Source organism: Lagopus muta, chromosome 5 (assembly GCF_023343835.1).
Source record: "Lagopus muta isolate bLagMut1 chromosome 5, bLagMut1 primary, whole genome shotgun sequence".
Taxonomy (NCBI): domain Eukaryota; kingdom Metazoa; phylum Chordata; class Aves; order Galliformes; family Phasianidae; genus Lagopus; species Lagopus muta.
This window is the reverse complement of record NC_064437.1, coordinates 54,888,759-54,904,877: the sequence shown is the minus strand read 5'-3', so window position 1 is coordinate 54,904,877 and position 16,119 is coordinate 54,888,759. Positions and strand designations below refer to the sequence as shown.

The following is a 16,119-nucleotide window of genomic DNA, read 5'->3' as shown; positions in this document are numbered from 1 at the left end:
CTTCAAGACTGAGAGGGAGGAAAGAAAGAGTTCTGATTATTCGGCATCAACCTTTTCTGATTTTCATTGTGTGCTGGGACTCAGCTGGCCACGAGGGCTGGGACTGACCTTAACATTTCTACAGCAGTTTATTGATCAAATACGTTTGAAACATACAGTCATCCTCTTCAAACACCCAGCAAACTATTTGCTTTCCTCAGTCTCACAACACCCTAGAAATTCAGGAAAGGAAATACTGCCACACCCTTCCTTTTGCAAAGGAAATGATGCTGCAATTTTCTCTGGATGTTGAGGAGAAGTAGGGATTTGGGAACCTATTTGCTTTGAGCTTTCACAGAGAGTTTAAGCAAACCAAGAAGTTTGTAGGCACAGTGTTCACATCAGCAAAGCAGTATTTTCCAAAGAAGGGGAAGGAAGCTCATCTTCCCACAATCTTGCAGCTGTAACCCAAGCAGCAATACTTAGGTTTACACTAAGGATCCAACCAAATATATTTTGCTGCTTTGGAGAACTTCTGCAATACAGAATTAAATACTGCACAAGCAATATGTTATTTAATTTATGCTCTTGATTAGAGGCAGGCCAGACTCCACACCTTCGAACATAGATTCTCACTCTTGAACAGACCCCAGTGAAGCTCAAGTCCTAAATCCATAGCTGATGAGTTTTTTTGCCATTGCCCTGGAACCAATCCCAACCATGAGCTCAGGTTTAGCCTTCAATCTTGAAAAGAGATCATTGATTCGGGTAAGCACATACTGTTCTGTGTTCCATCTACAGAGATTCAGGGAGCTGAAGGAGCATGACACTGTGGTATGACAAGTAAATTCTCGACTGTTTGCAAAACCAGTTCCTAGCGTCCTTTAGTACAACCAACATTAAAGACCTTTGCACTTAAGCTGTGTTTTACCCCTCAAATAACACTGCTTCCATATTTTTTTCTAAAATCTCTACCACAAATCCAGCTATAAAATCAGAAACTCTCAGAAAGTTTCATATTCCTCCAGCTCTGCATGTTAGAAAAATATTTGCCTTATCACAACTCTCTTTTGGGAGAAGTTTCTCTGCCCTACCGTTAGTTCTCTGTTCAAACTCATTTTCAAAATACTGCTGTCTAATTGGATGAATGTTTTCCATTTTTAAAGAAGTGTATAAAGAAATGTAGAAGAAATAAAGAAATGTAGCTGTACATGTAGTTGTGCCTGTTCGCACTCAAATCACTGTGAAAGCTTAGCCACCAACGTAAGACTTTATCTCTGAGTCTAATTATTGAAGCCTGAAAGGATACTGCTATGAGAATACCAACAACTGCTGCTCTGGGCAGGGAAATGGTTTGGAGAATCGGCCAACTTGACAAGGCACACAGGCAACAACATGGCCCAACTAGGCATCAACCTGACTTGACAATGAAGCCAGCCTGGAGAGAAATAGCCTTTCCAGATGCCCTTCTCCCTCTCTACTGACTCAACACAATCATAAAGCAATTGCACCATGAGAGTTTCATTTCTATTTCTCCATCTTTCCCACTGGAATATTAATTTAAAATGGATTGCCAAAGTCCTGTACAATAGCTTTAGTGGCAAACTTCATTACTGGAGAAATGGAAATGAATCAAGACATTGTGACACAGCTGGTGTCCCTTCAGTATCAACAAGACCTCAACATAAGCAAAAGCCATTAGAGGAGAAAAATCAGTCTAGAATAGCAATTAAAATATATACCAAATTCAATGAAATTAATATGATTGCTCTACCACTATCTTACAGTTTAGAAGTAAACATTTTAGACTGGAATCCAATTGGACTACTGCAGCAGTTACCCATGGCTGACAACTTACTGCAGCATTCCCTGCCTAAAGATTCATTTTCTCCCCTTCATCCTTTCCAAGCACAGCAATCCATTTGGAATTGCAAATGTTGCCCACCTCCTTCTGCCCATTGTGCACTGCATTGTTAGGCATCTTAATGAAAAACTACCTGGCAGGCAGCAAGCCCATCAACCTCCCCAGCTTGTAATTCACCATGGGAGTGAGTAATGTCTCAGCATCAAACCACCAGTACATTAGCAGATCACACCAGAACACTGCCAACAGCATTCAGAAGAATCATTCCCAGAAAAGACAGGCTTCACTTGGACAATTTGCCTTACACTGCCAGCCCTCAGAACTAGCATAAGGTAAAGCAAAAGGATCTCTGGTGGCAGGAGAAAAAGAAACACAGAACCCTGTTCAGGACAGGTCTATCACCATTAGATCATGTCTATCTGAGTCTTAAAAGCCATGTGGCTTGCAGCACCACTTTCTTTGAGACTGAACTCTTTCTCAGTGTCCACTTGGACATATTCTGTGTCTGTTGTCACACATTATATGCTCTCCTATCAATAAGATAAGCTTCATATTTCTAATTCTACTATAGGTACCAGTTGGCTACTATAGTATTATTAGCCACCTCTTCACCAAACTCCTCTGCCTAAGACTTCTCATATTCCCAGTCTTGGAGTGAATCTCATAATTGTACTAATTGTAGAAATGACAGCAGTAGGCTGGCATGATAAAACAAGACCCTGTACAGCCATTTGCCAGCTCTAATCCTATCTTCCCCAACTTCCAGAGCCTGGATCATACTACAAGCATCAGTACAACTGCTGCACATGCCTTAGGCAAATGTCCTCTCTTTTTGTGGCATTCTAGCACATATTCTCATCTTTTAGTCTGAATTTTGGCCTGAAGTTGTTACTAGAAAGAAAGGAAATGCATACTGAGATGGGTGAAGCACACTGTGGTCGTAAACTGAGGCCACTCATTGGAAAATGGACTGAAAACATCTTCTAGAGGTTAAAAGAAAACTAAAAATGTGTATCTTTGCTTCTTACATAGAACAGATCAAAACACTGAACTTGCAGGGCTTCCATCAAAAAAGCATAGACAGAATTAAATACTTCCTACAAACAGTTACATTCATCAGAGTGATAACTCTGAAACCTAATGACAACTGGTGTCCTGGTGCACCATTTCACTAAGGATCACATCAACAGGGCAATCTGAGTGTTTTATCTATTGCTTCTCATTGAAATCACTTTAAAAAAAAATATTGTCAAGAAACAAGATTTAGAGCTCTAACAACATTAAAAAAGCGATGCTGCTTATTTTTGTGGGTCCTTATCTTAGGTATACGTGAGGGAAAAAGGAAAAAAAGATAATCTGAGAAATCAGATTATCTTCACAGGAAGGTTGGAGAGAGCATCTGGTGAGCAGAACGAGGAAAAATTTCATGCAATAACACAACCACTTAGGGAGAGGGGAAAAAAGTGAAGAGGATACAACTGCTCACTGAGTGGCACATTGGTACTTTGTGTGCAGAGTGGAAAGGTTTTTAAACAGAATGGCTTGCAGATCATCTGAGAATAATGCTAGCTTGCACTAAAAATTCTCCTTTTTTTCAGAAAGGCCATAACAAGAAAACATTTTATCTGATCTACAGCAGGTCCCTCAAGAGCTTCAGCAACCTCTCTCAATAAACGCTTCTATAGGACAGATGGATTCTTAAGTGTAAGTCACCTTTTTCTTATATCAAACCCAGTGAATTAAGCCAAGTGCAGCTCCTGAGATAACAGTCAGAGAACACAAACCTCATTTCTATGCTGAACATTATTTTTGCATTTTGCTAGTAATTACCACCTGAAGATCTTCAGGTATTGTACAAAACAAAATTCTGCTCCACAACACCACTTTGTGGAGGTAAGCAGTACTATTCTCATTTAACATGGAAGAGGAGATTCAGCTGGGTTAATTGTCTTTTCTAAGGTCACAAAGAAAGCTTGTGGGCAGGACAAAGCAGAGAGCCCAAATTCCCCAATCTCACCAGTTTTCTGCCTCTATTCTAATCCTGACCTCCCTATCTGCAAAGGGAGAAAACAAAAGTTGGTTACCTGGAAGGGATTATTTTTTTAATATGTTTAATATGTTAAATTAAGATTTGAGCAAGAGGAGACAGAGAGGAAAAAGAGGGGGAGTTGCTCTTAATGTAACAGTAAAATACTTGCAGGAGGTTCTAAATATTATGGGTAACAGAACATACAGCAGCTACAAATATCTCCTTCTATAGTGTCTGTACATCTATACATCCCAGTAAAAAGAAAAAAAGCAAATACTTTTTTATAACGATCATTCCCTCTTTTTTCCAAATCCATCCAGTCTTAGGAAACCCCCACTGCCACTGCTTGATTTGAAATGTACTGCTTTGTGGCATGAAATGTGATTGATCATGTTTTTAATAAATCATAAACCAAAAAGCCTCAGTTATGAAGTCTCTTCAAGTAACAGGAAACTGGTAAAAGCAATCCATTTGCATCTTTTCTGTTTCAGTAGCCTAAAAGCAGTAACAAGCAGATGTCCTACGTGCTCTACTAGATCATCGAGGACAGTCACGAGACATGAATTAATCTTCTGGCCATTCTCAAGCCAGCTTCAAGCTACTTTATGTCTGCTGTGAACTAAGAAAGCATATGCTTTCTTAGCATATCTTAGAGTGAGAGATAGGGAAGAGAAGTGGCTAGAACAGAGGTCACACTAGCTCCTTGCGTGACCTTGGGCAAAGTGATTGACCTCCCCACGCCACAGCCAACCCAACAGTTAAACTAGGAAAAAACTGGGCTGCAGCAGAGAGTCAGGCACCAGCATCAGCCTTCTCTGATAATAAATGAAAGGGCTCAGCTTCAAGCATTTAACTCCCTCTGGAGTCATATAATACACTGCTTAAAAAAAATAAAATCCAATTAATCATTGAATAAAGTGTGTGCTCTCCAAAAGACAGGAGTGAAAAGTCTCCCAGTGCCAAACTCCACTCCAGAAAAAATCACGAGAAGCAACACTATTATTTCTTAACGTGCATCTTTTTCCTTCCCACAGACACCACACTGGCAGCAAACACCAGTCATTTCCTTATGCTTTTGAGTCAGAAGCTTTCAGTGCGTGGTACCTTGAGGTGCAAAATCTTAATGGAAAGTCGTGAACAATCAAAAAGTTTGCCTTTATCACTTATGCCTTCTCTGTCATCTGGAGTTAAAGAATAAATGAAGCTAGTAATTAAAATGGCATATTTCTGTGAAAGAAGCAGAGGAAGGTGTGGGGATTTTGTGAAATCATTTTCTTGTATCTTCGAAAAAATAACTTTTTTTTTTTTTTCCCCCACAAATGCCTATAGAATGAGTTTTCTCTATTACTTTAATCAGAAATACTCTCAACTATCAGAATCCAGGCTGGGAGGGGATGAGGGAGCTTCTTTTGCTCAACACCTTTGATTCAGCACTGAAATGAAACAAAAGAGAGGACATGTAGGTTGTTTTCTTTATTACATGCCACATTGTATTAAAAATAAATAATCCCAGAGACAAGTGTAGTGCTAAAATATACCATGAGGCTGTTTTCTCTTGGATGTTTGCTTTCATCTTTAATGAGAGTGGAATTCATGTCTGGCAAACACAACTGCCTTTAAAAATTGGTTAAATCAAAGTAACATCTACATTGCTGTCAGCATTATTGCCTCAGAAATAATAAATAGAGAAAAACTTCCAGTCAAAAAATGTAAGGAGGTGGTTGAATGGCACATTATTAAGCTGTGGCTGATGCAGAGATAGATAGGCAGATAGACAGATCATTTGCTTTTTAATGACTAATCAATCTCATGAGGGATATATCTGAAAATCCAGCTGATCTGTTCTGTGCCTCTAATTGCTTTATGCACATTTCCAATAGTGGCAAAACAATAAAAGAGGCATTTTCAAGGCAGCAAGGAGCTACAGTAATCAGAATAATGGGAATATTGTCACCAGGCATAAAGGTTTCCAGGAGCCCTTAAGACTGTGCCTGCTCACAGACTTTGCAGCGGAGTGGAAATAGCATTTGTGGTATCAGCTTAAAAGAAAATGTAAGTTCTGTCCCCATCCACCTGCCGGGTGTTACAGCATAGGGTGTGAGGGAGGGCCCTGCATTACCATGGCACTGCGGGTTTGGGGATGCCCCCCCCAGCAGCCCCACAAACTTTCAGGGATGTGGCAGCTTCTTCCTATTACTGACTTCAGGGAAAAAGCATGAGATGCCAGGGATTTTTCACAAACTTTCCCCTGTGCTCACACTACCTGTCTCCTCTAGGAATCCCTCAGCATGCTGAGGAGCTTTCCACCCCTTAATGAATTAATGGGATCCGTCTTGTCGCCAGCACGCAGAGCTGTGAACGGGAGAGCTTCTCCATCACCACTGCCCATCACTCACCACCCGGCACAGAGGCAGCAAAGCGTGCCAAGGTGTACATCACATAGGAAGAGGCAGAGTGTGAGGACCCGGCTGTGCGGCACACGGGACGGGGGCAGAGCCGGGGGTCTTCCTGAGCAAGGAAAGGAGCGGGCTCTGGCACCTGGGGGCGCTCGGGCTGTCGTAACCCCGCAGAGCACAGCTGCGCAGGGTGCGGGGTGGGGGTGCCTCTTGCTTTTTATCCCCAGCAAAACTTTTCTCTTTTGCATGGGGCAATCGCTACGCGTCCGATTCCCATTTTCCCTAAAAGCAAGACACCCGTTTAGCTCCCTCTTCTGCCGCACCCGAAGGGGCGAGCGCAGCCCCATCCCTCCCCTCCGGTCCCACCCGAAGCGATGTGGCGGTACTCACGCTGCTGTTGTGCCCGGACCAGTGCACCATAGCTTGGTTGTGCGCAGCATCCCCGGTGAGCGCGAAGGTGGTGCTGCCCAGCCGGAGCTCCTCAGCCCCCCGCAGCCGCGCCGCTCTCCCCTCCTCCGGCGGACCGCGGGGCTGAGCCCTGGTGCTGCGCTGCCCCTCGGTCGCGGGCACTCCGCGACCGCCGCCCTCCGCCGGGCGCCCTTCGCTGCTCCTCCTGCTTCGTGGGGCTGCCGAACCCCGGCTCCCGGCCGCTCCGCCGCCCGCCCCAGCTGAAAGGAACTCCGCACCCCGCGGCCCCGCGCGGCCCCCCGGTTCCCCAACCGGCAGCGGTTCCGCAGTCACCACCGCCCCGGTGGAACCCCGCGCTCGGCCGCCCGGCCAGCTCCGTAATCCCCGCGGCGCTGGCGGCGGTGGCTGTCGCTGTTCCTGCCTAAGGCGAGACGAGGAGGACGGCCAGGAGGGCGATGGAGACGAGCAGGATCTGCAAGTTATTTCGGCGCCGGTGCAACACCAGGAGAGAAGTAAGAGCCATGTCCAGGCGAGGAAAACGGTGTGGCAGGTCGGAAAGCAGTTAGTCCCCTTCTCCATGCCTTTGCGGAGCGAGTCGGGGGGCTCCGAGAGGAAGGGGGGCGAGCCGCTGCGTTTAGGGCTTTTTTTTTTTTTTTTTTTTCCTAAGGAGAAAGGGGCCGGCTTTTAATTATAATAATAATTATTTGCAGAAGGTCCTTCTTTCTTTCGCTCTCCTTCTTTCTCTTCCCCCTTTCTCAGCCTCTGAGACGGTGACCAGAGGTGGGGGAGAGGAAAGAAAAAAAAAAAAAAAGAAAAAAGAAAAAAAAAAAAAAAAGAAAAGAAAAAGAAGGGAAAAAGAAACAAATCCCTCTCTCCCCGGTAGTTGGATGCTGTTCCGTACTGTTGGTAGAATTTTTTTTTTTTTTTTTTTCAAAAGTGCTTTTCAGTGAAACTGTTCACGTTCAAGGATTTGATCAAGTGAGAGGGTAACACCACACGGGGGGAGGAGCCCCGAGCCCTGCCAAGCGCCGCTGAAATCCAGCGCCGAGTCACAGCCGCGCCGCCGGGGGCCGGGAGCGGGGCCGGGGGCGGGAGCATCACCCAGCCCTGTCCTCCTGATTCGGTGCGTGTGCTGCTGCCGAGACAAAGCAGCCGTCCTTTACTGTTTTTCTCCGAACGTCTGTTTACACGCGCGTGTATTTACAGCATTGTAGGCATTCCTCACCCTGTGTTTATCTCTGTACGTGGGCGGAGGCTGGGATGAGTAACTCCTGGCTGACTCTCGCCGTGGAGCAGCGCGCTCAGCCCCGCAGCAGCCCCGCTCCACCGCCGGCTCCGACAGCGTGGATGCGGCCGTCCCGAGCGGCGCTCCCCGGCCGTGTGCGTGGGCACCGGCGGGGCAGGGAGAGCGGCGGCACGTATTTGGGGTCACCAAGAAAGGGCCGGGTCTGCAGGCAGCTCACTGGAGCGTCGTCTCGGGACTGTGTCGGGAAAAGGAGGGAGGATGATGGATCTCCTCAGCTCACGGTAGTGCAGCGCTGCCGCTCCCGGCGCAGCATTTCTCCCAGCAGGACTCGTGCGTTGTGCTGGCGGAGCCCGAGGAGCCTCCACAGCCTCAGCCCCCGGACGAGGTGTGACTAATCGCACGGTGCGCTGGGGCAGGCTGCCTCCTCCCACGGCTGCCGTGCGTTCCCCGCCTCCGGGGGTCACCTCGTCAGAGCCACGCGTGTCCGCGCCTCGTCCCTGCGGAGCGGTTCACTGCAGCAGCGTGGCAGCACTTTGCCTTCAGATCAAACCCACGGTCGACCTCCTACCACTCCTTGCCTTCTCCTTTTGAAAAGTGTCAATAACTCACGATCTGTTCAGCCTCCCACTCACTGCATCAGCCATCCCCACCTCTCAACAGTTTTCCCCCTCCTAACACGAGTCTCCCAGCCTGCCAGGGAGTGAAGGGACAGATCATGGATGGGTGACTGCTGCCGTAGCTCTGGGGAGAGCGGAGCTGGGGGGGGGAGGGGTCCTTATTACTGGAGGCCGGTGCCCAGCGTTAGCTGCACGCCTTGGGCTGGGCTGGGAGAGGAGTGAGTGAAGAAGGCCCAGAGTGCTGGGTGGTTGGAAGAGCTGCAAATCCTAATGCGGAGAGGGGAAAGTGGGAGGGAGGGGTTTTGAAGCAAATCACCCACTCCCAACTCAATGGATGTTATTTCTGGCTTGGAATGGGCTTTTCAAATTGTGCTGCCAAAATGTTTAGGAGATGGCATTTTGTTTGTGTGGGAGCAGTGACGTGGGCCTAAGCCCATCCACAAGCACCCACACAATTTGCACACCAGGGGCTGGAGCTGTGCTGCGTGGCCCCCAAGACTGCGCTCTGCAACTATAGGGAAAGGAATGACATAGTACAGGGAGGGGAAAGAATGACAGTTCTGTTACCAGGTTGAATACTGCAAGAACCGTGTCCCCCACTGAGCACATAGCATCCACCCCCTGCATCCCACCCCTGGATCTTGCTGTTGCTGTCCCCTGCAAAGGGATGAGCTGCCCAGCAAATGCCGTCCTCCTACAGTGAGGCTGCTGCTGCGACACACAGCCATTGTCCCCAAGTTATGGTTAAAGTTTCTCCAGTCCCTCTGGGCCCAGCAGCAGCTCAGCATTGTTCCTGAACATCTGTGGATGGTGATCCAGAACCATTGCCACCACAGAGCTGCCATGGGGATAGTAAGAGCACTGCTTAGCTACTGTGCAGCCCACTCAGCGATGTATATATTCTCAGCTTTGCTGGACACTGTTTAAGATGCAGTTTTTGTTCCTACCTGGGTCAGCCACTTATTTGTGCAGCAGCATCTCCATAATCCAAAGCTACCGATGCCAAAACAGGACTAGTGGACATATCTCCTTTGCCAAATCTTACCAATGCAAGTCATTACTTTGTGTCCACCACATCACTCTGTCACCATAAGAGTCCAGCAGTGCAGCATAGAGCAGAATGCCATGAACATTCTGGGTGATGTGCTTACCAACACTCACTTTAGGGCAGTGCTTCTGCCGGCCCGATAGCAGCTGTCTGCTACCCTGCAGACTGCAGAGCAGCTGCTTGCAGCTAATATCATTGCCATCTGTCCTGTCAGCAAGATTACCCCAGGCTCTCATTTCTGAGGCAGATACCTGGGCAGGTGTTTCTAAAAAAGATGCTGAAAAGATGATCTGAGCCTGTTTATCACTGTTTGATAGTGAGGCACGGCTCAAATCCCACTGATGATGTAGGACTGTCTATCAAAACGTGCTCCTCCGGAACCTTTGGTCCTTGGAGGAGGCCTCTGTGCCAAGGCAAGAAGCAGCACTGCTCTCTAATCCTTTCCCTACTCTGGAAGACAAAGGTAATGTGAGCAACACCCCCATCTCCTGCACGATCTGCGAACTGCGTGCCCATCACCAGCACACAGAAAAGGGGATTTTCCCACTTGTGCCAGAATATCAGTTTTGTTTCCAAACATGGCCTCTTTTATGGCAGGGTGTCAGGGAGGAGGCCATCTGACAACCCTCAATTTGCACAGTCTATCTCCAAGAACAGAAATGGATTTCTCCAACACAGTATCCATTACAGGCTGTTTTAATCCCTGCTCTAATCCATTACAATCTGCTTTAATCCCTACCCAGCTGCAAACATCCATTCAAAGAAGCAGGGGTCGGTGTTATATTCGGTTAGACCATGTTGGTTTTTAATTGATGTGAGGGAACCATATGCCATAACATCCGGAAACACATTAGATTTCCAAGTAAGCAAGAAATTAAATGTTCTGGAAGGCAAATTGTGGCACAAATGTAAAGTAGCAGAAATGCCTAAAACCAACTGGGAGTTGGGTTCAATTAAGGAGAGAGAAACAATTGGGAAAGTTATGTTTGTTCAGAGGGGATAATTTGGATGGAAGAAGTTTAATGATACTATCTAAAGTAAAAAGCAAATAGAGCCTGGCTATTATTTCATGCCAAACCTTTCTAAAAGCAGCATTGATCATTTGGGGTTTTCATTGATGTTTTGGGGTTCCCCCCCCCCCCCCCTATTTTGGAACTTTCATTTGAGGAAAAAAATAACAAAACCAAAGATTTAATTCCATCAACACATATCCAATAACCTCAGCATCAATACCTGCACTGCTGGCTATAGACCTACTCCCCCGCACTCCAATCCCCTCTGGTTCACCCAGCACTGCCCATCTCTGTTCCATGCCCCTCTCCTCCTGCAGAACTGCATGCACCCTGTCACCATCGCCCCACAAAAGTGCTGAATGGGAGCTGCAGCCTTTCCTACTGGAACCAGAAAGAAAGGAGTGGGGAGAAAAGATCATGAGAGGAAAATTGAGGGATGCAAACAAAAAGTAATGTCTCAGCTACGCTGCACTCTCTTCATTCCCCTAAATGTCTCCCACACTACTCAAGCTCTCCCAAGGAAGGAAATCTCACACGTACTAAGAGAAAAATCAATTCTTGCTTCAGTTAACTTTAACCCATTTATTATGTGTGAATCTGGGTACTAGAAAACAAGGCAGCTCTGTAATAATGCTTTCTTGTCTATTAAGGAAAGGCCTGAATCCAACTAAGCAAAAATCATTAAAAGCTGAAGCATCCCTATATTCTCAGACTGAAGATCACCTGCACTCAGTGCCTCCACCATTTCATAGAATGGCTTAGGTTGGAGGGGACCTCAAAATTCATCAAGCTCCAATCCCCTGCCATAGATCACGGCCCCCTCAAACCTGGTCTTGGATACCTCCAGAGATGGGGCACCCACAACCTCTCTGGGCAGTCTGTTCTGCTATTACACAACTACCCTCACTAAGGGGTAGATTTTTCAGCCCATCAGGGTATGCAGCAGACAGTTTACTTCCAAAGTACAGCAGGACTAAAGCAGGGAGTCTTTAGGACACCACATATATGTGTGAAAGAAGTGCTCATTCCACTGTCCTCACCCACTGCCAGCATAGCTCAAAAGCTGCTCAACCTGCAGAGCACAGATGAAGTACTCAGCAGCCCCCAGAGAAAGGCAGAGTTGTTCTGGACTCCAGGAAGGTTCTGCAGATTTTGGGTCATGTTCCTTCTAAATGTTGGGTTCTGGTTTTGGTCCTAAAGCCAAGACAAGAAAATCCCATTCTGCTGATAATTTTCATCATCATAAAACGTCAAAAATCTGATCGAGAAAAGTGCACAGATTTGCAGTATACGTAAAGATCAGTTGTGCACCCATACCTTCACTGTGCTGAATGCACTGCATAGTGCAGATCACATACATTCCTGTCTTGGAAACCCCACTCAGAAATACAAGATCCTGTCTCTCAGATTTCAAATTACCCCAGACCACAGTAAGATCCTACATTTTCAGAAGCATTTGCCAAGGTTTTGAAAGCATGCTCCTCAGTATTACTTAGAAGGTATTAGGTCAGGACATTCAAACTTGCATTCTCTCTTTGTCTCCTGAATTCAAAGAGCCCCTCTGAAAAGCTGGGTCCAACTGTGCCATGTATAAAGAAGAGAGGCATAATCATAGCTTAGAATGTTATAATATCCATGAACACGCTGTGATATCCCTTGGAGAAAATCTGATTAAAAACATGGAATGTAACTAATATTGACCTGGTCATTGATTCAGAAGGCATAAATGACTCTAATCTCCCTCTCCCAAGGTGTGCCTCTCATTTACAGGTTCCATGCAGAAGAGCAGTCCTTGTATTAGCAGCTTTGTGCACCTCTTGTCATATTCTCATTTCTGGTTGTTAATGAAACTTTGCGCCCATGATTGTTTAGAGGTGGTTTTGCCTCCAAGAAGCACATTACAAGTGCTGCTTTGCTATGCAAAAACGATGTTAGTGAACTTGAAACCTTCCCTCTGTTCTGCTCTTTCTCTATGGAATAGTGGGACCTGGAAAGGTTCAGGTCTTCTCTTCTGGAAGAGAGGAACTGTGGCTGCTGTGACTGCAGGTGCATGAGGCTCTTTGAAGAGGGTGTTAAGCACAAATAAATCTTTGAAAGAAGAAACCAGAATCAACCACACTCAAACCAAAGCAAAGTGCAACGTGTGAGTCACAGCTAAAACAGTAGAATAAGAGTTGGTTAGAGGGAGAGGGAAAGATGTGAAACTGGCCAATGAAAGACAAACTGTACTCTAGACTCAAGATTTCCCTCCCCACCCTGCATTGTGCTCGAAGTTCTGTTGCTAGAGCGGAGTTCTCTTTTAGAGACAATGACTGTCTTGTTATTAAGATAACTGTTAGGATCCAAAGAATACAAAAGTGACAACCCCAACACCCATTAAGGGATAACCAGCCCTTCAAGTCTTTATAAAGATACAAAATTCACACAACACAAACCTCAGCTAAGGAATGCATCACTGACTGGAGATGATCATGTAGTCTCTAAGCATTTGGATGCAGAACAGTGCTGGCTCCCAGGACAAGTAGACCAGGTAGTCCTCTGCAATCCCAGCTGATTTACTTCCTCACCTTGTTCAGGGAAGAAGGCCAAGAAGAGACGTTTACATCTGTGAAAACCAGGCCTGATCTAATAAAGCACAAGCAGAAAGTTCAGTTTAAAGGTTTCATGACAGGATCGCTCTATTATTTCCACCATGCCATGGCACCTGTGGCAAGCACCAACACTGCTCAGATGGAAAAGTTCAATGAAGGAAGGATTCCAGCAGTCTTTTGGCAGGGTTTAGTAGCCTCAAACAAGTAGGGACACCAGACATCAGCCACATTCAGGTCCCCACAGGCTACTATGAGAAGAAATAGAAAGAAGCCGTAAATCCACCTAGATGGAAACTTTACAAGATATACTCCAGCCAATCAGATACTGCACAAGAAGATGTTTTAGAAAACACTGTACTACCAAAATAAGAAATGTACGACTGAAATAAGAAATGAGAGAAAAATGACACAGCTGCCTTTTCCCACCCTGTAGAGCTCATACTAGAAGAATGGAGCTGGTCTGCTAGTGACACAGAAACTCTGCAACTAAGACTTTGCTCTCACCCCAGGTACTTTTCCATTTTATTTCCTCTTCTAGACAAATCTTTCCCTCTTTCTCTCCCATAGAAAGCTTGAGATAGACTTAGAAAGGAAAGGAGTTGTTTCTGTTTCTTCTTCTCAAGTTAAATCCAAAGAGTTTTGTGTGTGTGTGTGTGTGCGCGTGCACAAAGGCACAATTTTCTTTGCTACCTAGAGAGAAACAAGTCTGGCAGGATCCTCAGCTTTGATGGTGGGACTTCACAGGAAGATGTTCAACCTGCCACAGCTTGGTGTTGTTTTTTCTCCCACAGTAAAAAATACCTTTTAAGATTTTTACCTATGGCTATTTTTTCCCTCCCTCTTAAGAACCACCCCAAAAAAGAGGAAAGTTGAACTACATCACTGAGGAAAGACTTTATACTAATCAATATGAGTGGAAGAGTGTATAAATAACAAAAGGAAAAGAAAGTCTTCATATAGGGGGAAAGCAACACAGATCTACAGCAACAAGCAGCTGGCAGTAGGCAGATGTTTCCTACCAAGACTTGGCAGTCCCCCAGATCTCCAGTGCACTGATTTAGCGACACCAGATCCCACACTTACTCCTAAAGGGAGTCAGGTTGAATATCATGGAAATAGGAGGTTGAAATATACTGAAAGGGCAAGCCCGAGGTGAGTGCATGCTTCCAGTGCCTGCAAGCCAGGAAGGACAAAACCAAGTGGCAGATTTTACAGCGTTTGCTAGAATGTCTTGGCTCCATAATTTGCACTCCATGAGGACTCACTGAAGTTTCACACAATCACAGGAAATTACCAAAAATAGTATTGGCCCTACACACTGTGTGATTGTAACCCACACACTGTATGATGCATGCTCAGTACTAGGCAGGCAAATGCTGAGGATCACTACTGCATCCGCTTTCATGAAGAAAATGCCAAATGCTAAATTAATCATTTAAATTCTAGTGTTGCCAAGAGTTCCTACCATGGTCCAGGAAAAGGCCTTCAAATGCAGCAGTGAGACAGTCCCTACTCTGAAGTCTCAATTATGCTTCTTGCAGATAACTCACTAGTTCACTGCTTTGACAGAGGGTGAGTGAAAACTCTAAAGATGATCTTCACAAAACTAAAGTGCTGCTTGGGCAAATCAGGGAGGAGGAAGGACCTGTGTTCTGTGCAAACCAAAACCGTGCAGCAGGCCAAAGGATGCTCAGGCAGAGAGGTAAAAGCCTTTCCTTCCTTCCCTCAAATGAGCACCTGACTACAACTTTTGTTGCTCCAGACACGGGATAAATTTACTTTGTGGATCTCTAAGCAACTTCACAGCTGCCTTCTTTTCTTGGTGGTTTAAATCTATTCCTCAACTTTGCTGCAGACACACAGGTTCCAGTGTAGCTTCCCAGAGACCATTCTTATCATGCTTCCATTTCTGAATCTGAATCACCTGGTGATTTCAGTTGTAGGCTACAGCTGAAGACAACCTCAAAAGGGTTAAAATTCAGGGACACAAATGAAAGTGCAATTAATAAGCCTGCTACATAAAAGATCCTCATGCTTGTAATGCAATTGGCGAGGGTTGAACATTTTTCCTTGGGCTTACTCTACTCCATTACTGCAATAATGCATGGTAATGTAGTTAGCATTGATTTGCCGCAAGATACATGTACTACATCTGCAAGCTAACAGGGAAAAAGGAGGGAGGCTCTCTCCTTGAAAGGCAGGAATTACTTAATTATCTAAGGAAAATGACATGCAGAGTTAACAGCACAGGGAAGGGCAAGGACTGACTTCCCCTATTCCCAAAGAATACAGAATAGCACTTCTCTGCTACGTGACCTCCCTGCAAAACAAACTCTTGGTTTGTTATTATTAATTACCCTGGCTCCTATCACTGGAATTCAGAGGTGTTGATACTTCACATCACCCTCAGCTATGCTTGCTATTCATAAATCATACTGAGAGGAGTTGCCAAGGGAGGAGAGGAAATACTAAAGGAAACTCGTAAGCATCTCTAAACAGGCAGCTGCTGTTCAGAGTGACTGCAGTCCTCTGCACAGAGTGAGATGTAAGCCAGTATCAGTGTTACGAGACAGCAGGAGACATATGCCAAAAGTAGGCAGCCAGGACAGGAAAATAATGCATTCAGACAGAAAAGGTAAAGTAAAGAAAATGGCCTGGGGAACTAACCACAGCAAGCAGGGCCTTTCATCTTCACATCCACAGGTCAGATGAGATGGTCTGATAAAAGCTGAAAGGCACTATTATGATTATTAATCTGTGAGGAGTTGACTGTAGTCGAAACAGAGATAGATAGAGGTGAGAGTTCCAGTGGTCAAACCAGCACTGATTTCCCCTCCAGAACCTACAACAAGTCATTTAACACCTCTTTCCATTCTCCATCCGTAAATTGAAGCTGAAATTGCCTCACTATTTTGAAGCTCTGAAGAG

General features: G+C 45.6%; 1 protein-coding gene across 1 annotated transcript in view; it reads right to left on the bottom strand.

Annotated features, from left to right (window-relative positions):
* SORCS3 (sortilin related VPS10 domain containing receptor 3) overlaps positions 1–7,448 on the bottom strand; it is a 271,002-nt gene extending 263,554 nt beyond the window's left edge. Inside the window, exon 1 of the mRNA XM_048945765.1 lies at positions 6,659–7,448. Within this exon, the coding sequence (XP_048801722.1) occupies positions 6,659–7,255 (597 nt within the window). The 5' untranslated portion in view covers positions 7,256–7,448. The remainder of the gene's footprint in view (positions 1–6,658) is intronic.
* Between the last annotated feature and the right edge of the window lie 8,671 nt (positions 7,449–16,119).